This window comes from Taeniopygia guttata, chromosome 1A (genome assembly GCF_048771995.1).
Source record: "Taeniopygia guttata chromosome 1A, bTaeGut7.mat, whole genome shotgun sequence".
NCBI lineage: Eukaryota > Metazoa > Chordata > Aves > Passeriformes > Estrildidae > Taeniopygia > Taeniopygia guttata.
The window spans coordinates 36,439,498-36,464,431 of NC_133025.1; the positions used below are offsets into that span (position 1 = coordinate 36,439,498).

At 43.2% G+C, this 24,934-nt stretch overlaps 2 protein-coding genes across 3 annotated transcripts; one reads left to right on the plus strand and one right to left on the minus strand.

Moving 5' to 3' along the window:
- The first annotated feature begins 367 nt into the window (after nt 1-367).
- LOC100227638 (glioma pathogenesis-related protein 1) lies at nt 368-11,461 on the plus strand. Its single transcript, XM_002191024.7, has 6 exons — nt 368-836; nt 5,384-5,629; nt 7,412-7,521; nt 9,278-9,360; nt 10,472-10,498; nt 10,582-11,461. Exons 1-6 carry the CDS (start codon nt 657-659, stop codon nt 10,731-10,733), a joined length of 798 nt encoding a protein of 265 aa, XP_002191060.3. The 5' UTR covers nt 368-656; the 3' UTR covers nt 10,734-11,461.
- A 1,813-nt stretch (nt 11,462-13,274) lies between these two features.
- KRR1 (KRR1 small subunit processome component homolog) lies at nt 13,275-18,133 on the minus strand. 2 transcript variants are annotated; one of them, XM_002193010.7, is made up of 10 exons: nt 17,975-18,133; nt 17,344-17,522; nt 16,732-16,866; nt 16,339-16,464; nt 16,159-16,242; nt 15,505-15,561; nt 14,868-15,038; nt 14,622-14,699; nt 14,399-14,492; nt 13,275-13,908 (listed from the first exon to the last, which is right to left on the minus strand). In XM_002193010.7, the coding sequence occupies exons 1-10, from the start codon at nt 18,066-18,068 to the stop codon at nt 13,766-13,768; spliced, it is 1,161 nt and encodes a 386-aa protein (XP_002193046.5). In that variant the 5' UTR covers nt 18,069-18,133; the 3' UTR covers nt 13,275-13,765. The 2 variants fall into 2 exon arrangements, with proteins under 2 accessions (XP_002193046.5, XP_012424472.5); XM_012569018.5 differs by having other exon boundaries at nt 17,344-17,519; nt 17,975-18,127.
- Nucleotides 18,134-24,934: the final 6,801 nt, after the last annotated feature.

A 24,934-nucleotide genomic window follows, 5' to 3' on the forward strand; every position in this document is an offset into this window, starting at 1 on the left:
TTCCTGTGACTAGCTTTGTATTCAATTACCATAGCTAAGGTAAGTCCAGCCCAAAAATCTTCCAAGCAAAATGCTGGTGGTAGAGTGAAAACCACTTTGTACAGCTGAAACACTTTGTTTTTAAAGCTAGGAAGACCAGATGTTGATAAGCATGACTGTAAGGAAAGAGCTAATGACATTTGCAGTGTTTGCCTTGAGCAAGTGCTCGGTGACGGAACTGGTTGAAGAAAACTTCCCTGGTGCCTGTGCACAAACCGCAGAAACAAACCGACTTTAAGCGCCGGCCCTGCGGGGGCAGGACCGACACTGATGTTTTTCCCGGCGGCGTTCCCTTGCAGTGTGTTGTACAGCGAGAGAGCAGCAGCACAAGCACAGGCAGCCGGGTCTCCAGCAGGACACCCGACTCGGGGCTCGCCCGCCCGAGCCCGGAGCAGCCGCGGCCGCCCCACGACCCGCGGCGTGCGCAGCGCCGGCACCGCGCCCAGGCAGGGCCGGGCCCCGCCCAGCTGCCCTCAGCGCCCCAGGGCTCTATAAAGGCGGGCCGGGCGCCGGGCCTGGCGGGTGTCAGCATTGCCGGCTCGGGACATCCCGGCTTGGCCGTAGATCCACTGCGGTGGCTTTCTGCTTGCACCAACTCTCTTCTTCTCCCTGTCGCAATGACAAGCAGAATTTCTACTTATGTGGTGGCTTTACTACTCTTTTGTTATTCCTCTGATTCTTTTGATCCGTCCACACTGCCTGATCCTCGGGATCCAGAGTTTATTCGGCAATGTGTGCAAACCCACAACGCACTGCGGTCCCAAGTGGATCCACCAGCCAGCAACATGCTCTACATGGTAAGGCAATCTCCATGACTTATATACAAATCTGTAGAATTGCAATGGTGTTTGTGATTCTCAAAGATTGCTTTTGTGATCAAATGTAAAAAATCAGAAAACAACCCCACAAAAACCTGGGGTCAGAAGGCTGACCGCTTTTCAAAGCAGAGACGAAGGCTCTAATCATCAGCTGGCTTTATGCAATCGGATATGTGCAGTTTAGCTCTGATTGAAATTGCTCATTCGAAGCCGAAGATGCCAGCCCTCAGCCGAGCCTTGTCGATGTGCTGTGTTGTGCTGTGTTGTGTTTGTTGTGTGAGACGCATCCTGGTTGCGAGGCACCCCATGCAGCTCTGCAGCCGGAGGTGTGGGGTTGTGCACATCCAAGCACAACTCTGGTGCTCGAGTCGGCGAGGGCAGATCCTGTTGCCAAACAGCTCTGGAGAGCTTTCCATGAGCGTTCTCTGCAAGGCTCTCACCGACTGACCCAGCAGGGCAATACTTGTGAGGGGCTGGGCCTGCAGGCGAAGCCAGAAAGCACCAAGTTCATTTTCCATTTCTGGTTGTCAGACACTAAAAGCTAGGTGCCCCATTTGGGAGGGGTAACTGCACAGTAATAAAACTTGAATTGCAAACATGACAGGAAACTTATTTAATTTCTCTTCTAGGTGTATCTTTTAGATCAGCTTTCCTCAGCTCTACATCCTGGTCTTCAGAACATGTTGTTTGGACTCTTTTCTACATTGCTTTACTGGCCCTAAACAAACAAAATGTTGTTAGGATGTGTTAAAAGTGCAGTATTTGTGTTTTTAAATCGTGCTTTTTTTCTTTTGAAAAAGTAAAGAACTGAAATCTGAAAAAAAAGGCAGCATAAGAAAGAGACCGTAAATTGCATCAAAAACAGAAACTGAATCATGGTAGGTTTCTTTCAAAACACTGCAAAATCCCTAGTCTTAAATATGACCTTTCCCAGGAACTATTTAATGTGGAGATAGCAGTGATAAAATCTATTACAAAAGTAAAAGCATTGGAATTGAAAACATTATTTTGAGTGGCCCTTGGCACTTCAAAATAGCAGAAAAGAAGATGGTGCTTTTATTTCACAGGGAACTTCATTTTTGCTGGAGGTAACTGTCCACCAAGATATGTAAAAATTAAGATTGATTTCAGGGCATTCCTATATTTTGGACAAGTAGTTTTTAAAAGAAAATGCAAAATGGAAACTCCTTTAATTGCAAGTTACAAAGTTCAACCACTGATATTTGTAATACATGTATTATAAAATGAGAACATTGATCTAAAAATTTTTTTACCTGACAAATGTGAGCCCTTTTTCATCCACCAAAAGCACTCATTCTGTTCTGCTATTTTGAAGTGCCAAGGGCCACTCAAAATAATGTTTTCAATTCCAATGCTTTTACTATTGTAATAGATTTTATCACCGCTATCCCCACATTAAATAGTTCCTGGGAAAGGTTTCTCAACAGTTTCAACAGGGCTTCACAATTGTCTCATTTGAATAGTGCTGCCTTCCATCACTTTTCACATATTATTCACACATTAAATTTTTCCTTCTTAAGTCAGTGAGCTACTTGTTAAAAAAAGGAAAACTGAGAATCAGTTCATGAGGGGGAAAAGAAATGTAAATATTGTTTCCTTAAACCACAGTGATATCTATATGCAAATCTCCCTGTCCTTTGCATTTTCTTTGCAAGACATTTAGTCCAATCTTTCTGTGTAAGTGCAGTATTATAAGCAAATATGGAGTGTAACTGCAGTTAAACTAAAAATCATTGTGAACATTTCTGTACACTGCTTTTCATCTGTCAGCTAGATTAAGCATTCACACAAAATGGAAAGTATATTTAAACTTACTATGCAACTTTAAACTTAGTATTATTCACACCTTTATCAAACTTCAAACCTATTACTACTGTAGGATGAAGGAGAGGAGGTGCATGCACTCTTAAAAAGCAGAATGTGAAAAAAAGACCATGAAACATTAAGTGTATCCCCTACTGTTGTACTTCTTGCATGATGATCATCTCAGAGCCTTGACAAGATATAAAATGAAGCTTCTGTCTTAACTGACAGAGTTATCTTCCAGGACTGGAGGATAAGTTCTGTACAGTGCCAGATTTTATCCATTGTCCTTAAATGTATCTAAGGAAATGCCAACTGGTTACTTGAAATAAGACTCCCTGCCCCAAATTTAATAGTTGATATAATACAGAATAATAATACTGAATATGAATATAATGAGTAATATTAATATAATGTGAATATAATACTGAATATGAATACTTGAGTTCCTATCTAAATTATTTATGTCCTAGTTTTGTGGGTGTATTTGGTTTGCATGAAAAGATTTTGGAAGTGGAGCCGTCATACAGGGGTAGCTGCTCTGAGAAGCTGCCAGAAGCTTCCTGCATGTCCCACAGAGCCATTTCCCCACTGCTGTCCAAGGCCAAGTCCTTCAGCCACAGCAGGAGTGCCTCTAGGATGATTCATTCAAGAAGGGGAAAGATTGTGCACAGGCAATTGCAGCCAGAGAAGATTAAGAGCATATGAAAGGAACAGCTCTGCAAACACCAAGGTCAGGGCAGAAAAGAGCAGGAGGAAGTGCTCCAGGCACTGGAGCAGAGATTCCCCTGCAGCCCGTGGTAAGGCAGGATGTGACCCTGCAGTCCATGGCGGAACAGAGATCCACCTGCAGCCTGTGGAGGGCCCCACACTGGAGCAGGTGGAGGCCTGAAGGGGGCTGTGACCCTGTGGGAAACCTGTGCTGGAGCAGGATCCTGGCAGGAGCTGTGGCCCCATGGAGACAGGAGTCTGCACTGAGCAGGTTTGCTGGCAGGACTGTGACCCCATGGAGGACCCACTCTGGAGCCGAATGTTCCTGAAGGGCTGCACCCTGTGCAAGGGACCATGCTGGAGCAGTTTGGGAAGAGCTATACCCCATGAGAAGGAAGCAAAGTTTGTGGAGGACAGTCTCCTGTTGGAGGGACCCCCACACTGGAGCAGAAGAGTGTGAGGAGGGAGCAGGAGAGACAGTGTTTGATGAACAGGGTATAACCCCCAAGTCATGTCCCCTTGTGCTGCTGGAGGGAATGAGGAGGTAGAAAATCAGGACTGAAGTTATGTCCTGGAAGAAAGGAGAAATGGGAGGAAGGTGTTTAAAACTGTAATAAATACAATTAATTTCCCCAAGCTGAATCTAGTTTGCCCATGACAGTAACTGATGAATGATCTCTCCCTGCCTTATCTCAATCCAGGAGCTTTTGGTTGCATTTTCTGTCCCCTCCACAGCTGAGGAGGGCAGTGATAGAGTGGCTTTGGTCAGTACCTGTCCAGTGTCCGCCCCACCACACTGGGAAAATACACCCTCCACAAACAAAGGAAGGCAAAGGAAGAAATGGACGACATAGGTTAAAAAATATTTTTAAATCTCTGTAGATGCATTTTGGCATGATCTTGTGATTTTTAATTACTAATTGGTAGCATAAACAATACATATTGTTTTAGACTTAGCTATGGTACAAAAAAAGTTACTTAGGTAAAACATAGACATAAACTCAACAACCTACCTCTGTTAGATTCTACCAAAAAATCTACAAAAAGGTAGACTGTAAAATACACCTTTTCCTTCATTGTTTCTGATCCATTCAAAACAATTCCCTTAGTGTTTCCATCATTTGCAGAAGCAAGTAAGCTATTTCAATTAATTCAGAAGAGGACAAATAAAAAGTTTATTTTTAAGAAAACAACTTCAGTACAAAATAGCTCGGGGCTGGACAACTTCATTTACATAACACAAAGTATAACTAGGACTACAAGCATACATTGGTCGTACTGTATCTACCAGGAGGTACAGTGCTGTAATTGCTCAGTCAAGGTGTATGCACAAGAAAACCCAGACACCACCTCCAGTGCAAACAAAAGACATTTACATGACTCAGGTGCTTAAATAACCACATTCTCTAAAATTGAATAGCAAGTGAATGAGTCATTCCACAAATATGAATTCAGCACTCAGGTTTCAAGCCACCAAACACAATGATGCTCACCAAAGGGTTGAGTTTAAACTGTCCCCAAAATCCCAGTATGCTTGTGAACTGACCTGCAAGCCATGGCCTTAAGCAAAAATTAGGCTACACAAGACTCTTGCATTATGATAGGGTAAGCATAATCCTCATTTTCCAGATTCCATGTATATTTAGTTTAATTTACATTAATGTTCTGTCATGGCCAGCACAGCCTTGAAATGCTCATTGTGCCACAAACACTATTTGACTGATATATAGCTCTTAGTGTCCAACAAGCCTGTCAGCCCAGATTATATACCACCCCAAAAAATTTCCTCAAGCTTAATCAGCAACTTAAGTTCAAATCAGAAACAAACCTGCAAACTGATCTGCCATGTAGCTCTGTAAGTGTCCACAGAAATAAAAAATTAATGAACCAAAAGCATCTACACTTTTGAGATACAGCTTTTCCTGAGAGCTGCTCTGAATTACCACACTGCCAATATAACAAAGTGATTTTTAATTGTCTTTATTTTGCAGAGTTGGGATCCAGATTTGGCAAAGCTTGCAAAAGCTTGGGCAAAAAAATGCTTATTTAAACATAATATACACCTCAAAGAGCGAGGGAAGGTTCACCCCAGATTTGCTTCTGCTGGAGAAAACATCTGGACTGGCTCACTTCCTGTCTTCACCGTGAAAGCAGCCCTTAACTCTTGGTACCACGAAGTCGAATCCTACAATTATGACACCAATAGGTGCAGTAAAGTATGTGGCCACTATACACAGGTAGGCATTGCATTTTTCCATCTAAACCATGAACCAGCTTTGCCATTTTGATACAAAACCTCTACATTTCTGATGAAGATTCAGTGAATCTTTCCAGGGTCTGTAATCTTACTATATGTCTGTGTGCACAAGATATTCTTATGGTCCAAATTACGGGAGGAAAAGAGTTATTGTGTTATTACTTTAAATGTGGCAGTTTGTGGGTTTTTTGGGAAGAAAACAATGCAGCTGTCAAGCAGTCAGATTAGCCAAGCAATGGCCAAAAAAGGCAACAGCAGTGGCTGTGGGCTGCAGTGCATGAGTGGAATGAGGTCCCAGCTCTGTCAGGTATACTTCAAATGTCAAGGGCTGGAGAAGTACCATCATGAAAAGAGATATCTGCAGTTCTGCAAGCATCATATATGCACTTTGTTCAACTGCTATTCCCAAAGGAAGCAGGCAAAGGGAGGAAAAGGACTGCAGCTGCCATGCAACCCTGCAGTCACTGCCCACAGCTGTAGGAAAGCCGGACAGCTTGCAACAGCAACTCTAGGGTTAAATTTTGACCTGAGGCAAAATTTTTTGCAGAGATACACATGTGCATTTAGGACTTGAGTGGATGAGGTAAAGCTGGTGGGCTTTCTGAACTTGTGTGCAGAGAAGATACTTGGATGCAGGAGCTGAGAGGTGATTGTGCTGCTCTTTGAGCTTGCTCTCAAGAACATTGCAAGAGTCAGCAGCTGGAAATTGCACAACTTACCTGGCACTAAAACACAGTGCTGTTGACCGTGGTGTTTGTAGAGAAGTGGCCCATGCAGTTTTTTGGGGGTAGAATAAAAAAATAAGATTATTCTCACTTGGAGTTAGCAGTGATAGTGATTGTAACTAGAAGACGTATATCTGACAGCCTCAGGAGGCATCCTTGGGTCTTTACTGTCAAGGAACTCATCATTCCTCTTCTCCTCAGCTGTGGAGAAGACAGTTTTCCCTGGGCACAATTACTGCAGTTACAACAAATCACTGCTCAGTCAGTGACCTCCTGGAATAGGGAAGGTCCTTTTATTCAGTCCTTCACAGTCCTCAGGAATGAAGTTATCTACAGTTGGTGCCAGCAGCAGCCTCTGCTCTGCCACTGCACTGAGAAGACCCTCAGGAGTCTGAGGATTGTCCCATCTTCCCAGAGCTGGTACCAAACAGGCATAAACAGAAAGGGCCAGATTTCCCCTTTAAGTCAGTGGAAGCACAAATGTATTTATGTTCTAAGTTGCCAGGATCCTTCCATATTGCTCGTGTAATCAGTCATTGCTTCTGCTTTATCACCCACTACTGCTGTGCCCTTGTGTCCCCTCTGCTGCTGTCATGGGACTTTCTTTATGTCCTCACAGGATTTAGTAAAGAGGCAGCCAGACTTCGTAGGAGCTGTAACAGATCATGCAGGCTTTTCTGCACAGGTGTGAACTCAGCTCCCACAGCAGGAAAGACAGAACACTAATGGATTAGGTTGAAACAAAGGATATGAACTTCACCTTTCTCCTTTGCAAGAAAGGAAAACAATCTATTACAATCTATTATCTTCTTTCTGCATAGTTTTAACAAATAAATGGGGAATTGGATAAAATAATCAGTCTTTTGTCTGAACAAACCATGATTTTGAGATCCATTATTGCTGCTTTTCCCTGTGAAGCCTGCCAAAGGAGTCTTCCTCATCCCATTTGTATGTGATAAAACAGGAGAGCAGATCTTCTCCTAACTCTTGAGGTGCGGAATCAAAGCCTTTGTCACCAGTGTCATCTGTCTTTGCAGGTAGTTTGGGCTACAAGCTACAAGGTTGGTTGTGCTGTCCACTTCTGTCCCACGGTGAAATACATCTCCATACGCAACGCAGCACACTTTGTCTGCAACTATGGGCCGCCGTAAGGTTTTTTTGTTATTGTTTTTATTTAGTTATTATTTTTGTTAGGATATTTCACAGGGTTTGGGTCCTACGCCTTCCCTTCCACAACATGCAAATTTATTAGAGCAGTCCATTTAGTCCTGTTTTTTGTGGGAGGAAATAGTCTCCAAAATAGAGAAGAGGTAGATGTTTGTCCAACCAGCTTTATTTTGTTAGCTAGATGAGGGCTATATATTGGAGATAAAAAGCAGTGGGACTGGAAGAAAGGATTAAATATAAGATGTTGACATAAAAATACTGAAGTGATAATCTGAAAGTTAATCCCTGGCTCCTAAATGCCAGGATGGCCCCAGACAATTGCCAAGGTGCAAACCCAAAGTCTGAAGATATTCCCACACGTGCCTGAGGATTTAAGCCCGTAAGTCAATGGCCTGGATAAACATTGAAGTGTGCAGTGCTGGCAGCCTGCAGTCTTAGCAGCTGAGGGCCGCTTAGGAGGCTGGGGCTGCTCAAGACAAAATTTGATCCAGAGATCCTTCATGTGCATAGTCAGTAGGATATCCAGCTAGGATGTATGTATATTCTCTTCTTCAGCTAATTAATACCAACTCGGTATAAATGCAGCTTTAAAAGCTTTACATGCATACATACCATGTTGGGCCAAAGCCAGAAGCCCTTGAACTCAAGAAGTTTGACATTCCTTTTGCTCATGCCTTATCTTTGGAAGGATATGTATCCCTGACTAGATACCTTGAAATGACACAGTTTCTGCTCTCCCCAGAAGCCGCACACCCAAAATCCTACTGGATTTTTTGCCCTGTGTTGGCATGGGGAAGAGAAGTGGTCCCTTCACCAGCACCCAGCAAAGCAGGCTCTGGAGAGGCAAGGCGCTCTAGAGAGGGCTTTAAAGCTGGGCCCTTCCCTCCTGGGTGAGGACACAACAAATGGTCAATTGCAAGCAAACAAGTAATGCTACATCCAGCTGTTGATTTTGAGAAGCAGCAGCTTCATTGCTTTGTTTCAGCTCTGCCAAGGGCTCAGAGAAGATGCATACACAGTTACCTCAAGTGAGCGTACTCTTCAGCTTAGACCAAGAAATGAAAGCCTTGCCTTGCTGAAAGTAATGGGGTTTTACCATGAAGTTTCATATCATTGCTGAGATTTCATGCTTACAAAATCCCTCTCTGTGTTCATGGGCAGTTTGAGGCATGCCAGAAGTCTTGCTTTGGCCGTGCTTTGAGCAAAGCACTGAGGCTGTGTTTGGTGCAGTATCAGCCTGGGCAGAGGTAGTTGGTCCCACTCACACCACTGACAGAGGGAGGGAGCAGGAGAGAGACCTATATCACTCCTAAAATGTTAAACAACAAATAGCTGAAATCACCAGCTATGATTCTCCAACACCAGAGCATTCCTCTTCAAGGCTGAATACACACATACATACACAGTAACTGAACCTGCTCTTGCTTCCATAGCCAGAGCCAGCTATGAGATTCCAGAGTCTCCACGCACACAAATTACCTAACTCTGAGACTGCTTCAGTTCCCAGGTTTGCAATACTGCTGTCTCCAAGTTCCTAAAAAGGGTGTCCTATTACACCTAATCTCTTCTTCTAATCTCTACTGCATGTCTTGGTGACAGGGCACTCAGATGGGAATCTTGAAAAAAACATCATTCTATCAACAAAGTGAAGCAGAACTCAGGTTAAAACCTAATTAGCAGTAGGTATTAACATTTTCCCAAGGGATGTTTGAGAGCAGTGATATTTTCCTTCGCAGTGGGAATTACCCAGTGCGCCCATACAAGACGGGAGGAGCGTGCAGTGAGTGCGGTGGCGAGCAGTGTACCATGCAGCTGTGTCGTAAGTAGAAGACAACCAGATATCCTCCCCAGGCACATGTAGAAAGGGAAAGAGCACACAAAAGATAGTGGCAGGAGGCAGGCACATCACTCTCCTGTTCCTAAATATAGGCTGAAAAACTGCAGTCAGAAGCCAAGTGGGTAGTGATTCATAAAGAGAGGGAATGAAGGCAGAAGGAGCCTGTTTTCTACCCTGGGGAGTGATGGAATGGGGTCTGCTCTTCAGGTGCTGGAGGCTGTGTTACAGGAGATACGGTGGCTGCTGTTTAAGGTGTTATTACCTCTGCCAGAAGTTACTGCATGCAACAGAAAGCAGAGAATGGGATACCTGTTCTGGGGACTCCATGTTATCCACACCTGATGTGTGAGCTGTGGCTTGGGCTGGTGGAGGTCCAAGCAAGCTTTGCCACTGCAGGTGGGGAGAGCAGCCATGGCACTGCCAAGGTTGCTTACTCCAATGACCATCAGCCAGGCCATCTGGTTTCCCCTAAGCACTGAGAGAGAACAAGGCTGACATGCAAGAGCATTCATAGAGATGCAGTGCTCAGCTCAAGTCTGACAGCCTTCCTGATGTGCCTGTACTTGGCTTTGTAATGGCTGCACGGAGTCAGGAGGGAAGAAGACCTGACATTTCCATAAAGACAAGGCACTGTGGCCATTGGCATGCAAGGAGCTGAGGGTATGGTCACACTTTTCTCCAGCACTCAACCATTGGTAAACTAAAAGGAATGGGAAGATTCTGTAAAAACACCAGTACCTAAGGAATTTAAGGAAGTTGTTTAATGTTAAACAGAGCTGTTTAATGTTAGTTGCAGGCTCTCAAAACACAGGGCAAAAACTATGATCTTGGGAAACCCACCCAGGGGGGAGTCCTCTCTACACCAGCCACTGGCAGTAGAAGTCAAAAAAGTATGATAAACCACTCCTCAGCAGAATCCTGGGAGTCTCTGCAGGGCTCTCCCAGAGTCAGTGGGTCTTGGCTTTTTCCTGAGAAGAAACACATCAGCTGTATTTATAAGCCTGTTGTGATACTCACATTTCATTCCCCTTTGGTTAGAGTCAAATTGTTTCTAAATTATGTGTGCTTATGTTTACTTCTTTTCTCTCTCCAGAAAATGCAGAGCGTGACAAAGTCATTGGTAAGTACCACTGGAATTACTGCTTCTTTTTGTTGTTCTTGTTGCAGTTATACTTGAAAACAAGTGAATTTTTTTGTTTACAGAGGATCCCAAGTGGTATCCAGAGTGGGACAGGCCTGCATGTGATGAGTTCTGCATCTCCGTTACTACTTTAAGATCACTACTCCTTGTACTGACAATTGTGGCCTCCTGGCTCTTACCAAAATACTCATCTCTAGTACCTGCCAGTGGGTAACACACATGTAGAAGACCATAAGAGCACTTGGCTCAACTCATCTGTTCCATTCACATAAGTTACAGACAGCACATTGGTAGAGACATTGTTTGCATCCACAGGTGATTTAGAAGTACAGAAATAATATCTTCATTGCAGGTCATAGTTATAAGCACCGATAAGGAGCTTTCTCATTGCTCAGAACCAGTTAAAAGTTAAAATGGTTTTAGATGTTAAAATTGCTTTCAAAGTTAAAAAGCTAAAATATTTTTAAAGTGGAGCAGTGTGCATGTGATCTAGTGAGTAGAGGAGCACATTGTCCAGGCAGCAAACTAAGTTGCAGGCAGCTGCCCAACACACTTTAGGAAGGGCTAGAGTGTCCAGCCCAGGAGCCAGGCCCCAGCCCACAGCCAAGGCACAGGCAGAGCATCATTCCTATCGCACACTTATTCCTACAGCAAGATGCAGAGTGGTCTGTATAGTTTAAATTTTTTTAAGGAATTTTTGGATTCCTGTGAGCTCTGGCATTTGCATCCTGGGGCAGGCAGCAAATTTCCCAGTCTCACAGAGCACTTGTCATTGGTACTTTGCTTAGAATTAGTTGTTATACTCATGGCATCTGTGCCTAAACAAGTTTCACCTGTGTTTACGTGGTTATATATCACTGCAATCTTTCCTGTTGTGTTTTTTTATTTTTTTGAGCATAGGGGTTTTACTGCTGTTTCAAAGAATAAATAATTATTTCCTGCTTCCTGTGTATGGCAATCATGAATTTGCAACATGACCTAAAGCTTAACTGCTGGTGCACAAAATAGCCCCAGACTCAGCTCCAACTGGCACAACACTAGAAACAATACTGGGAAAGGTAGAACTCCAAATAAAATCACACTGTGCCCATAGTTACAAGTTTGATTCAACAGCTGCCAAAGAGCAAGTCTCCTGGAACCTGCACATCTGGAGGAGGCAGAAGGCTGCGGGGACAGCTGCTGTGTTCAGCTCAGTATGTCCTCTACCAACCACAGCCACTCGGCTCAAGCAGAGTCTGGAAGCAGCCAAGCTGCAAAACTCACAGCTGGACCACAGCAATCCCTGTCTATACTTTTAGAAGCTTCTGCACCCTGTCCCTCTGCACACACTGCTGTAGAGGAAGCTGGTAAGTTCCCCTCACCCCTTAATTTCTTCAGTACTGTCACCACAATACCTGTCAGTGTTTCTGCATGCCCACTCCTGATCTTACTGCTGGCATGGATTTTAACTGCAAACACTGGAAGCATTTGAACTGCATTTCTCACATTATACTTCCAGATAGATAATCTGCTAGTACTACTTATACTAGAATAATTTCAATATCGTAGCATTCCTTGAATAAATCATTTTTAAAAATGCAAATATGTCTGGGGACAAAATTGGAAGTATCACGTTTGATATATCTTTTTATATATACATTTTAGTTTGGTGACTGCTGGAGCCTCCATAGCCAGACAGCACACTCACAGACAGTCTTGTGTGAGATCCAAGCCTCAAGTTCCATTTACTGCAAAGTCCATCTAAAAACAGCTGGCAAGTGACCCGTGGGCAGCAGCACTTAACATGCGAGCACTCTCCTGCACAGGGCTCCACAGCAGACCTCCAGCATGGTCTCTGCCCCCACGGGGGTAGTGGCCTACTATTGGAAAGAAATGGAAGGATGGGAAGCAGGAAACACTACTGTGTCCAGGGAGCTTAAAATGAGCTCAGCAGGAGTTCTCTCCTGTTTAATTAATGTGTGGTCTCCAGGAGAAGAAATAGAAGCAATGCAGAGACCTTAAAGTTCAAAATGCTGACAGTTTCATCTAACTACATACTAAACGCCTCTTACAAAATCCGAAGAAAGACCTTCCCTTAAAAACCTGTGGGCGCCTATACGGGGATTAAATGCCTTAACTTTCCAATGTGGCACCTTTCAAACAAACAAACAAACAAACAAACGTGTTTTCACCTACTAGTTTCAAGTAAAAGGTCACTAACTTAAAAGGCATTGAGCTGCATCTTTTTAGAAGAATCATTTGCACTGCATGTGCAGTGATTAAAATTCCAAACACCAGCAAAAGCACTCAGAATCATGACAGTGTGACTCTAATCTCCCCCTCAATAAATTTGTTTCTTTAATCTCAGATGTATGAAATAAACAACAGCTGCTCCACTGGTGCACTTTACTTCATCACATTTCACAGTTTCAGGAAATTGAAAAACCTCTAAACTTCCTTTAAAATAGGGGAAGCGCCAAAAAAAAAAAAAAAAAGGAACACAATTTTTAAAGACATTTTTGCAAGAACTAAGAATATATTTAAAGGTAAATAACTTAGCTTTTTGCCTTCCTTGCAGCACAATCCCTATGCAAAGACATTTACTTTGTACTATATTCTGTGTAAAAGCCCATCAGGATAATGCTAAGAAATGACAGTTTATCAATGGTATGCAATGAAGATTATGGTTTGTCTGATTTTCAGATGAAACTATGAGTTTGTTTCCTGGACAACACAATGGAGGTTGTGCAGTAGATTAACTAAGGATTTAAGAACGTCGTATTAAAATAGTTTATTAACATCGAGACAAGACACACAAAAAAAATCAGCTTTTACAAAAATAAAAGCATTATATAGTAATACATCTTACCTGTTTAGCAAAAGTTATCACCACAACTTGAGGCTGCATATTGTCTGCTAGTCTTTTACAGAATTACTTTGAGCTTTATTTGGCCCAAATGTTTAACACTCCACATCAAACTCCTCAATGTTTCTATTGTGAAACCTTCCCTTTAGACAGATGGATATTATCCAAATACATTCTCTTACTATATCAAACAACACAGTAGCACAGATTTTCTTCACCAGCCTCACCAAGCCTGTACTGCTATTGTAGGTTCACTAATTAAACTGTACTTAGGAAAAGAGAATGATCATTTACATAGTCTTTTCTTGTCCACATTATACTGAAAGCAAAAAAATCTCCCATCTTCAGAGTGTAAAAATGTTCATAATCAGAGGTGACAAGTAAACATCTTGGGTGGTGAATTACTTCTTTTTCTTTTTTTTCTTTTCATCTGCTGCCATTTTTAACTTTACTTCTTCCTCAGGGAGTGCTCCTAATTTCTTCTTCTTTGCATTCTTTACCTTTTCTTTAATCGCTTCAATATCAATCTTTTTCTCAGTGGAGGCTACACAATAAGAAATACAAAGATTGTTGTTTTGCCAGTGCATTAAAAAAATAAAACATTTGAGAACATAAGTTCTTACTCTACACATAGTATGGTTTTACTTTAACCTTTAGAAAATGTTAAAACTATTAGAAAGGTTAGAACTATTTACCCTGTCTTGTACCAAAACTGTGATGTAAGTTTTTCAAGTAAGTATTGCTTTCTGTTATTTGAATGTAAAAGTCATGGCAACTTCACTGTAAAACCTGAAGGTAAAAATTGATGAAGCTATAACAACCAATTGAGATTGACTCTTCAATAGAGAATTGCCATTTTATAGGTGTAGAATTATTGGCTAGATGATCTTTCTACTGTCCCTGGCAAACTCTGAGCATGGATCTTACCACCAGGATCTTTTTTAATGACCTTTCTTTTTCCTAGGCTGTATTTGCAAAACCACTCAGCTTAGAAATAGACAACAAAAGATTTTACAACAGGAAAAAATTGTTACCTTTCTTTGTTTTCACAGCTGGCTTTTCCTTTGGTGGGATAAAGGCTTTATTTCTTTCTTCTTGTCTTCTCTTGACTGCATCTGCTTGCTTTGCCTGAAGTTACCAATAAAAAGGTCAAGCAGGAATAGAGCAAGGCAAAAAAGGACAAAAAAAAAAAAAAAAAAGATTCCAAGTCAGCAATCAAATGCTTTTTAACTGGACTCTGGATTAGTACAACTTTACCTTTATCTCTTCCATTTGCTTGCGTTTCTTCTGTCTTTCTTTCAAGAAGTACTCGCCGCTTGCCAATTCTTTATCAACCTGTGGAAGACAAGTAGCAAGAAGCCTTAGTTAATTATGCATTAGAAGCCAGATGTGTAATATCAAGGAATCAGAACATGACAGAAAAAGCTTCCCCATCTCTTTTTACAAAGAACACAATTTGAGGTGTGCTACATTCCTGCATAACCAAATAAAGTTTCAACTGACCTGGCTTTCTGGCTGTGGAGGTGGGAACGGTGTGTACTCCTTCTTAGTATTTTTCTTCTTGGGCTCCTTGCGTTTTTTCAAGTTCTTCCGCTTGAATTTAGGCAAAAATCTTTCCCAACTTTGTGTCCTCAGTTCAGGATCTTTTGCTAATTCCCGTTTGATCATCAAAGTCTTCAGTGGTTTCAGAACATCACAAAGAAGTTACGAAGACAAACAGTATGACAATAGAAGCCAAGAAATCCAAAACAGAAGTTTACGTGACTTTCTTAGAGGGAATATGCTACATTCAAAACTTACACATCTCACTTCAGTAAGAGCAGAGGGGCTTAATTATGAACAGCAGAACCAGAAAGGTCTCAAAATAGGGACAGAATGCACTGGAGAAGGTGTTTCAGTTTAAATGAGCAAGTATCAAGCCAAGAATCAAAAGAGAAAGTTTGTATAAACTCTTCGATTTTGCAGATGCTGCCATAATGGTGTTACGGCAATGTCTTCTAGTAAAATGAAGTTTATCAAAGTCAATGGTTTTTATAGAGCAGCACACTACAGAAATCCTCAAAACAGATTACCACACAGAAACATGTAAATTTTTAACATACAACCCTCTGGGAATAAATAGCATTTGGACCATGCTAACCTTGATGTTATATATGGGATGTATATTCTTCATTGTGTCCAGAACAGCTTTTCTAACCTGTATTAAATACAAAAGAAGAACAGAAAGCTCATCAAGTATTTCATATGCTAATCACTTAAAATATCACCTATAAAATATTATGCTTCCTCTTCCTGCCTCTGCCTCACCAAAGTAGTAAGAATTAAAATTACAGAACCATTATGGTTGGAGAAGCTCTCCAAGATCATGGATTCCAGCCTTTAAAAAGCTAAAGCACAGGGTTTAACCAGAAGGAACAGCAATTCAAAAATGCCAATGCTATTGGCATGCTTCTAATAGACTCCAGGAGGCCCCACAAACATTATTTTCATGTTACCATGGATCTTATGGTGTCATGAGGAACTTGCTTTTGATAAGCATTCTTCTCCCACATAGTTATTAAAATACATACAGATGCTTTTTTTTTTTGCCAAGACAGAAAGATCTTGGAGTCTAAAGAAAATTCAGCAGCTAAGATGATAATACTATGGACGTTCATGTAAATGTAGCTTACTAACAGACAGCTGAAAAGTCAGTGAGATACTGCCGAAGTTGAGCAATTTTGTGTATCATCCACCCTCGAGCTGGGCACAGAAATTTGTTTGCTACACAAATGGCTCATCTACCTCAACTTACCTCTTTTAGCCCACTAAAGGGTCCAAGAGCTGAAACAGTGTTGCCTTGCACCATAATATAACAGTTTGTTAACAGTTCCAGGGCCTACACCAAAAAAAAGAAAAGAAATTACTATTATATTAAGACCTGACACAAATTTGGGTCTCAATATTGTGTGGTTACTAAACCTATAGGAAATACCTTCAGAGTAGATCCTTTTGGCCCAAGAAGTCGTGCTCTTCTTTTTATAAAAGTCTCTCTCTTCCTCACCAGAGAGCCTATCTTAATGATGTCACATGCAACATCATCCTGAAGGATACGAACTGCCTAAAGAAATGCAGGCAATGTAATCTGAATTCAAATGTATTAATCAAAAGAGTCAAGAGAATACTTCAGTTTATTCTTCTTCCTTTGCTTTCAGATATATTTACTTTTAATATGTTTTATTTTACTTGACTCACTTTAAATGCCCACATTTTTAAAATGTAGTATTTTATAAGTATTATGATAGAATTTAAGTATAATATTATAATAGAATTTAAGACAAAATATAAGCATCATGATGGATAAAAACTTTCAGGATTTATTACAGACCTGCTCAAATGGAACACTTCTTGCCAGAAGTTTTATTAAGTCTCTAGCCCTAATGATTGCATATGGATCAAAAGTCTTCTTAGTGGTAGTGACAGTCATGCTTCCCTCAATTAGATCCAGCGCTGCATTCACATACTAAAATATTTGAAAAGAAACACCAGTTCAATATCACAATTCAGCTTTGGTAGTAAGCAGTTAATTAACCAAATGTAGATCTATTTTCCAAAATTTCTAAAGTGACTTTTAGTTTAAGAAAATTCACACACACACAGAGACAAAACCCTGACTTAATATGTGTCATAAGGCCCCAAGCACCACCTCTCCCATCTTTCTGATTTCAAGCACAATAAAGCTATCAGTACTTGGATGATGAGATATTTGCTGCTGCAAATACTTTGCTGACAGCATTTGTAAAGAACTGCAAGTCTGGCTACGCAGCACTTCACCGATTTTGATGACAAAAAAATGACACTGCTAATTCAAAATGCAAGCACAGTAGAAATTTACAAACATGGTATGAGAAAAGCAACTTGCACTGTTTTTATTAGGTTAAGTAAGACCTGTATGTCCCAAAATATAAAGTGCAGTATCACAATGATTAAGAGTTCATACATGTTCACCCAAGGCTTTCTGGACAAGTGGCCAGCACTCTTTCAAGTATGCTTCTCTATACTTTGGGAACAATGTTGCAAAACTGCTTTCTTCCAGCAGCCCTCTAGGATTATCCTCTCTTGTAAAGGCTGGCTCTTTCCATCCATCTGGTACAGTGAGGAGTTCAGATTCATCAACTGCTATTAAATAGAAAAAAAAAATAGTCATTGTTATAAGAAGATTATTATATTAAAAAAGCCATTGTTATAAGAAGATTATATTAACAGTATAGTTAATGTAACTATATTAACTATACTGTTACTTGCGGTTTGAATATATCTTCTGATCTTAGAAAAATTACTGCCTTAAAGTCTTTATATTGAAAAAAAAAACAAAAAATAAGACGAAATCCGCAGGTGAGATATTCGCTCTTGATCTGGCATATACAAGACGATTACTCAAGTATATTACACAGGAAGAAGGCACAGACTGAGGAAGCCGAGTACCTCGACGGCGGGAGCACCACAGCGCGGCACCGCCGCTGCCGGCCCTAAGCACCCACAAGCCGCCTGTACTCTCTGCAGCGCCCCACGGAGGCCCCCTCGGCCCGCTGCCCTCCCGGCCAGCCGCCAGTCCCGCATCCCGCCCTCACCTGGCGCCGCTTTCTTCTTGTTCTTGTTCTTCTGCTTTTCTCTGCGCTTCGGGCCCGGGCCGGGCCCGGCCTCCTCCTCGGGCTCGGCCGCCATGTCCGCGCGCGCCGGAAGGGGCGGGGCCGGCGCGCGGAACGTGCCCCGCGCTGCGTGAGGGGCGGCGGGGCGGGGCTGCGCCCAAAGCGGCTGCGGGAGTAGCGGGGGTGCTCCGGGGCTCGTAACTAAAGAAAAGCGCTTCTCGGTGAGACTTGACTTTTCAGCTGAATTACTTACTGTTCAGTCGATGAATCTCGATAGTAAATAAGTAGTTTAAGGTTTTCTGGGGGATGCTCTGCATCCTCCTCCATGCCCTTTCTTGTGCCTGTAACTGAGCATTTCCTTCAATGAAAGAGCAAGATTGCGCCTCCTCCGCTCTCTTTTGTGGAAGCCATGAAAAGCCAATGCGGTGAAAAACTGGCAGAGATCTTTAAGAGCAAGAACACTCCGAGGCAGGACAGTGGTTTCTTTGGCAGGTGTTCACCGTATCTGTTCATAAAAACCGGTACTCTATGATATTTAATTACCTAAATGATGAGAAAGACATTTCTATCACCTGATCTGTACCTGAGTAAAATACTAATTTAAAAATCAGTTTTGACCCTCCTAAAACCTTTCCTTCGGACCTGTTTTTCCTCTCCTGCTCCATCTGCCAGCCCTTTGCATACCCCTATCTCTCACAACAAACAGGGACCTGCCAGGTCCTTTTTGTCTGCAGCTTGACATCGAATTGATGCAGGCTTTTAGCCATTGAGGGTGACTTCTGTCTGTCAACATCCTTCGAGCAGGGGCGGGAGCGGTTCCCGAAGAGGAAAGGAGCTGAAAGGGGAGCCCTGAGGCCGTCGCAGAGGGCGCTGGCGGTGCTTTGGGCAGGCAGGTTGTCCGTCCCCGCTCCCGCTAGATGGCAGCGGCCGCCGCGCTGAGCGAGCGCCCGGGCGGGACCGGACCGGAGGGAGGGATGGAGGCGCTGGGGATGTGCTCCCCCTCTGCCCACGCAGCCCCGCCGCCCGGCACCGGGCTTTGGAGGCCGAATGCCATTGACACTGAAAAGTTCCGTAGCCATGGACGAGCTCGGGGAGGCAAATTTGCCCCTCTCACCTCTTGGACACAGAAGCTTTCTGGGGCTGCTTGCCGGGTATTCCTCAGCGCTGCAAAAGCCTTTGAGCACAGGAGGGGGTCCTGCCCGGCTACAGGCACCCGGTGGATGCGAAGGGAGGGCCGGGGGCCCTGGGGGGGCGGAGCAGTGAAGTGCGTGAAGCGCACAGTGCGCGTCTCTCCCACCTGAAACCTGGCCACGCGTTGTGAAAGCACAGCAAAGCAGATTTGGAACAGTTTGAGGGGGGATACTTAGTTTAGTTCTGCTCCTGTTTAGTGCCTGACGACTCCTGTGGTGCAGCCCACCAAAAAAGTCACAGGAGTGGTCTGTGGAAGGGGCATGCCCTCAGCGCTGGGCAGTGGGAGTAAACCTCCTGATGGGATGAGAGGAGGGAATTACAGAGGCTGCAATCCATAGAGTGTTGAGTGTGAATAAAAATTACAGGCTGCAGCCTCCAGCCTGCCAACCTCCCGAGTAGTGTGCTTGCTGGACGTGTACATCCCACACCTCTGAGTGGCAGCGACAGCCTACTTATGTGCCCTCTCCTCTCCTGCATCCCAGCCCCTTGGCCAGCTGCTGCTCCAGGGGATTTACCGAGCCTCCGAGGCCCTGTGCTGGAGGAGAAGTGAATGGTGTGTGGGGTAAGGGGCAAGGGACTGGGGCATAGTGACTGCTTTTCTAACGATGGGCAACCCTCTGTTGTCCAGTGCTGCTCTGAAATGTCTCTTTGCCTGATCAACACAGATACATTGAAAATAACAGAAAATAGAGGCAGTAATGCTAACAAACTTGGAAGATGTGATTTGAGAAGGGTCCTCAGGTCCCCACCTCTGATTCTTTGAAGGAGACAGTAATTTCTCATCTCTCCTCTTACCTCAGTATCTGCAGTCTGGCTGGATACAAGGAAGCCACTTCCCCAAATTCCTAATAGGATCAGGATGTTCCCACAGACCTGCTCTGCTTCTCCAGACAATGCATGTGTATATAATTTTTACTATTCACAGCTCAAATGCAATAACCAGCTACTGCTCGTTCGGTGGGGTTAGGAAGCGGATGGCAGCTAGCTACAGGGACAATGGCTACTGAGGGGACAGGGACTGACACTGCTGTCCAGGTGACTGGGACGAGGCTTCTGCAACCCCTCAGGACCAGGGTCCTCTGCACACTGGTTTGAAGCTGAGCTCCCAGGCAGGAGGGACAGTGTGAGTGCCTCTGCAGTGGTGGGGCACAGTTACCACATGTGGGGATGCTGTGCTGCTGCATGCTGTAAATCCCTGCCCTCCACCACCCCTTCCCCCAGGGTCTGCATGCCCTCTCAGGAGCAACGTTTTCCAGGACCACCTTTCAATGACAGCACATATCATGTTCATTGTTCTACCCAGCTCAGTGTGGGTAGAAGATGGAGAGACCTTCTCAAAGGTCTCGAAGACCTTTGTCTGAATAGTACAGATCCTAGTCTAGCAAAACGCAACACCTGCTGGAGCCATTGCTGTACATGGGAGGACCTGGCTCAGCTCTGTGTGTGTGTCTATGTGCAAGTGTGTTTTCCTCTTAAAAACAAAGTGAAACAACACAGCCTCCCTTACACACATTTATATGATACGATAAATAAGGCAGAGCACTGCTGTTAGAAGGAAGGTGCCTCTTTATTATGCAGCAAATTATTTCCCAGACAGTAGATAGGACTCCAGCCACTTGGCACTTTCTTATGTGCCATTTTCCAATCCAAAAGAGCGACTTGGGATTTTGTGATAATTCAAGCAATCAGATGAGCTCCTGCACATGGCATTAATTTGCTAGAAACATCACACAGATCCCATTCAGCCCTAGCATTCATAAATCCATGTGACACTTTTAACTATTTATCAACTTTTAACAGCAGTTTATGATTGTTATGCAAGCCATTTTCCAGGGATTAATAAGTAGCTTTTGTTGATGGCAGCAAGAAGGACATTTAACTGCTCTGGGACAGTAATGAATCTGTAGTAAATGCTAAGCATCTGGATAATTTCTATATAATTAAATAATCAATACTGCCTTTTGATTCAAATAACTAGACAATTGTTTTCAAATAACTACAGATTCAAACAAATAGAGAATTGGCTTAGGGTGTTCTTAATTCTTTTGGTTTACAACAGGGCAGGAGACACATGGTTAAGTGAGATTTTCTCCTGGTGTAACAGGATCTTAAATTACCAGGTATTTTGTATAAAACCTGTCAAGTAGTCAAAATAGCATTCAAACTGGTCACCAAAACAAATTCATTGGATTGGATGGAAAAAAAGTAATCTCATATAATCTCTTTTTCATAATAGAGTACTTTCATTATTGAAATAAAATTAGGTATCCTGACCCTGGGAGGTAGCCTGGAAGAATTAAATAATAAAACAGAAACTCATCCTGCCCAGCCACCCTCAGCAAAGTTAATTTTATTTAATTCCCTGGCTAACATGACCTCTGTGCCCTCAGGCAGATGAGGTTGTGGTGTCATTTCTCTGTCTCCCTCTCTTTCTTCCTTTATCTCTCTGGGCACTGGTGTGAGTCACTTCTCTGGTTTTGTTTTGTTCTTGTCTTTGCTGTGGAATCCATTGATCTGCAGAGGTGCTCATAGATGATGGTATTGGTGTCCACTGCAAACTGGCCAGGCAAGAACACACTGAGGTGCTGTCTTCTCTGTGGAAAGCTCAGGAAATGCCCCAGCAAGCAGAGTTCATCTTTCCCTTTGAAAGAGAGCAGAGAGGACAGTTCCTGCTGAACCCTAAGAGTAACAAGGATCTGGAAAATTAGAGGACTATAAAACTATGAATGCATCTTAAAAGGCTGGCTGGAATAGCAAAGCAAAGATAATTTGTGGCAGAAAGAAGAACCCAGAATAAGAAGAAAGAACTTATGGGTAAAAGAGACCGTAGCTGTGTCTGGGAAATTACTTGCTTGCAATAAAATTGCTGTCAGTTTAGGGACAAGAAAAGGATGAGAGCCAAACTGGGAAAGGAATTTAGTGTCATGAAATCAAACCAGCAAGTTTAGATCAAGAGGTCTTTGGAGCAGGGAATGTGCCTAATCATGTATTCATACAGTGACTGACAGAATGAGGCTTTTGTCTTGACTTGAGCCTCTGTGAATTATCAGAAAGCAAACACCAGACCAGGGCAAGCTGCAGCAGGACCTCTGAGATATACACAGGAGAGTAAAAATGAGAGTGAGGGTGAGTGCTGGTCAGGGGTAGGTGTATTGGAAGCTAGGGAGGACAAAGGCAGGGGCCTGAGGAGGACAGTGGAAGAAAATGGCTAAATCATTATACTGGTCCAAAGGGGAACAGAGTCAAGTAGGGATGAGAAAGCATTTGGTCCCGTCAGCTTTAGAAAGTCTCCCACACAGTGTGGAGAGCAATCACAAGTTCCCAAAGGCACAGTAGGGACAGCTAGCAGATTCTCCAGCTGTTGCTGTATCCATCCAATCTAGGTAATGCCTAACATGGGCTGTGCCTACCAGGGCTTAGCTGGTTTAATGCCTCTTGACTCCCCAAAGGAGCAGGTGTCCCTCATCACCGGTGGAAGGTCATGGCAGTAGAGCACCAAGGGGAGACGAGGTGCCCAGAGGCTCGAGTCTGCTGCAGCACTGAAGTGTTCTCTCTGCCAGTGCCTCTCCCAGCCCTTCCAATGGGGAAAAGGGATGATCCTTCCTGAGTGAGGGCAGGAGAAGCACCCCCAAGCCCCCATCCTTCCTGACAGAGAGCTGTGCCAGAGCCCAGCCAGAGCAGCACAAGAGGATCTGCTGCACTGCTCTCTGTAAGCATGCAAAAAGCAAACCCGTTCTTAGAGGCATACAATACCCCAGGGCTGTGGATTGAAGCTGAAAATCCACCCCCCCCCACCCCCCGCAAAGGTTTTTTAATATAATTTTAAAGTCATACCTGAGAAAACAGAGTCTGAGCATGGTTTTTATTTAGGAATTTGCCTGCTCATGTGCTTTATTCTGAAACACTCCAGCAGTCTATTTTTCTCTTGCACTAGAATCTGGACATTATTATGCAGATTTCCACTATAGCAACATTACAGCAGAATAAATAGCTCTGCTATACACGAAGGGGAATCCTATTACATCTTCAGTAACTCTCAGTAAGCATTATCGCTATTATACCAATTGAAGAGACAGAAAACAATTTTTAATTAAAAATATTTATAGCAGGCATAATACCAACTGCCAGTTTCACTATCCAGTGAATGCATTTTGCAGCTGGTTCTAATTCTCTCTTATTTCTATGAGGTTAGCCAATATCAGCTGTTCATTAAGCAGAGGACATTTCAGGAATATCTGTATTATACGCTGTAACTAACTAAGAAGTTCTTCCTTTGACAGATATTAGGAAATCAAGATTGCTTGGCTATGTTATTCTGGGACTTCATAATAGAGAGGTCATTTCCCAGTGATCTGAGTGGGCTGCATCATCAGTTTTATTCAAATCAATCCTACAAAACTGCTTTCCAGCAGATTAGAACATTTTAATTAGCAATATATCTTTTGTCTTCTATCTGCAGTGGAATAGGGGGTTGGAAATTTATTTCAGTACACCCTTTCTTTTACTGGGAGAGCAGCCTAATCAGAAGGTGTCAGCAGAACCACAGGCAAATTACTTTTGAGATACAGAGCTTTCTACAGCCAGCCACACTGCTTCTCCTTGCACTGAGTTGGTCCAGGTTGTGTGGGCAAGTTCACTGCTGCTGTCGGTGCCAGACACTCCAGGAGGCAAAGTCTGATAAGGCTGACTTCACAGCAAGGGTGAAGGGCATGACAACAACCCACTGGCTCACCCTGAACATTCTCACACTTTCTGTGCCACGGAGCACGTAAAACCTCAGTCCTTGTCCATGTTAGATGTATGTATCAGTAAATGTGCATATGTGTAGCTGTAGGTGATGGACAGCTGTCCCTAGAAGCTGTAAAAGCACCTATCTGCTGCAGCCATAACTAAGGCTCAAAGGAAACCAGCAGGCAGAGGATGAGCCACAGAGAAGCCCTATTCCCACATATTTTCCATCCTCCTACCTTTCTGTGCTATAGGACATGTGTCTGAAATATGGAGCTGGAATATTGCCTCCACCAGTTTTGTGTAAATGGAGAGTTCTTTCCCCATAAATGCAGGGATTAATGAGAGTCAGTTTGTCCTTGGTTCACATTCATGTGGTTCAGAGGAATTGTGGCATGCTGAAGGTTCCAGCCCATAAAATCTAATACAAACTTCTTGTTCCTGTATTCACCCCAGGATAGCTGGCAGCCCAGTCAGTGAGGAAATCCCCTGGTGATTTTTCAAAGGAGCAGCTGGGAACTGACAAACCAAGCAGCTCATCATAACCTGGCATGCAAATTGCTAAATCCCATATGGTTATTGTTTTTCACTTTAAAATATTAACAGTGAGTTTCAAAACACAGAATTTTGCAAGCTGTGTTTCATCACTGGAAAGATCAAACCCCATTTGAGTCTGTGAAGCCATTTACAACATGCTTATCCTTCCACCTGCAATAGATTTCACAGCAATTTCCCCTGGTCTGTGTCCGCAGTTACAGCAGAGGAGCCCAGGGGAAACAGCTGGAAAGATGAATGATGTGAAATGGTGGAAATGGGCATCTGCAAGGGGAGTAGAGGCTCTCCCAGAAGGTGATTCAGAGCAGGAGTTTAATGTAGGGATGTGCTCTGAGTCATTTCCAGGGGAGCTTCCCTCTGCCCACTGCCTGCAGACTGTCCTGTGAAGAGCAGCTGCTGTAGCTTAATTAGCCTTTGTGAATATTCTGCTTTAATCCATCTTTAAAGCTCTCAAAAGCCTATCATGTC

What these genes read in the sequence shown, in the direction of transcription:
- LOC100227638 (XM_002191024.7), top strand. Translation starts at nt 657, where the DNA reads ATGACAAGCAGAATTTCTACTTATGTGGTGGCTTTACTACTCTTTTGT. An exon ending in GTGTACCATGCAGCTGTGTC is followed by an intron (nt 9,361 to 10,471) that starts GTAAGTAGAAGA and finishes TTCTCTCTCCAG; the next exon opens with AAAATGCAGAGCGTGACAAA. An exon ending in AGAGCGTGACAAAGTCATTG is followed by an intron (nt 10,499 to 10,581) that starts GTAAGTACCACT and finishes TTTTGTTTACAG; the next exon opens with AGGATCCCAAGTGGTATCCA.
- KRR1 (XM_002193010.7), bottom strand. Translation starts at nt 18,068, where the DNA reads ATGGCGGCCGAGCCCGAGGAGGAGGCCGGGCCCGGCCCGGGCCCGAAG. An exon ending in CAAGAAGAAAGCGGCGCCAG is followed by an intron (nt 17,523 to 17,974) that starts GTGAGGGCGGGA and finishes TCTATTTAATAG; the next exon opens with CAGTTGATGAATCTGAACTC. An exon ending in GAAGTGTTCCATTTGAGCAG is followed by an intron (nt 16,465 to 16,731) that starts GTCTGTAATAAA and finishes GCATTTCTTTAG; the next exon opens with GCAGTTCGTATCCTTCAGGA.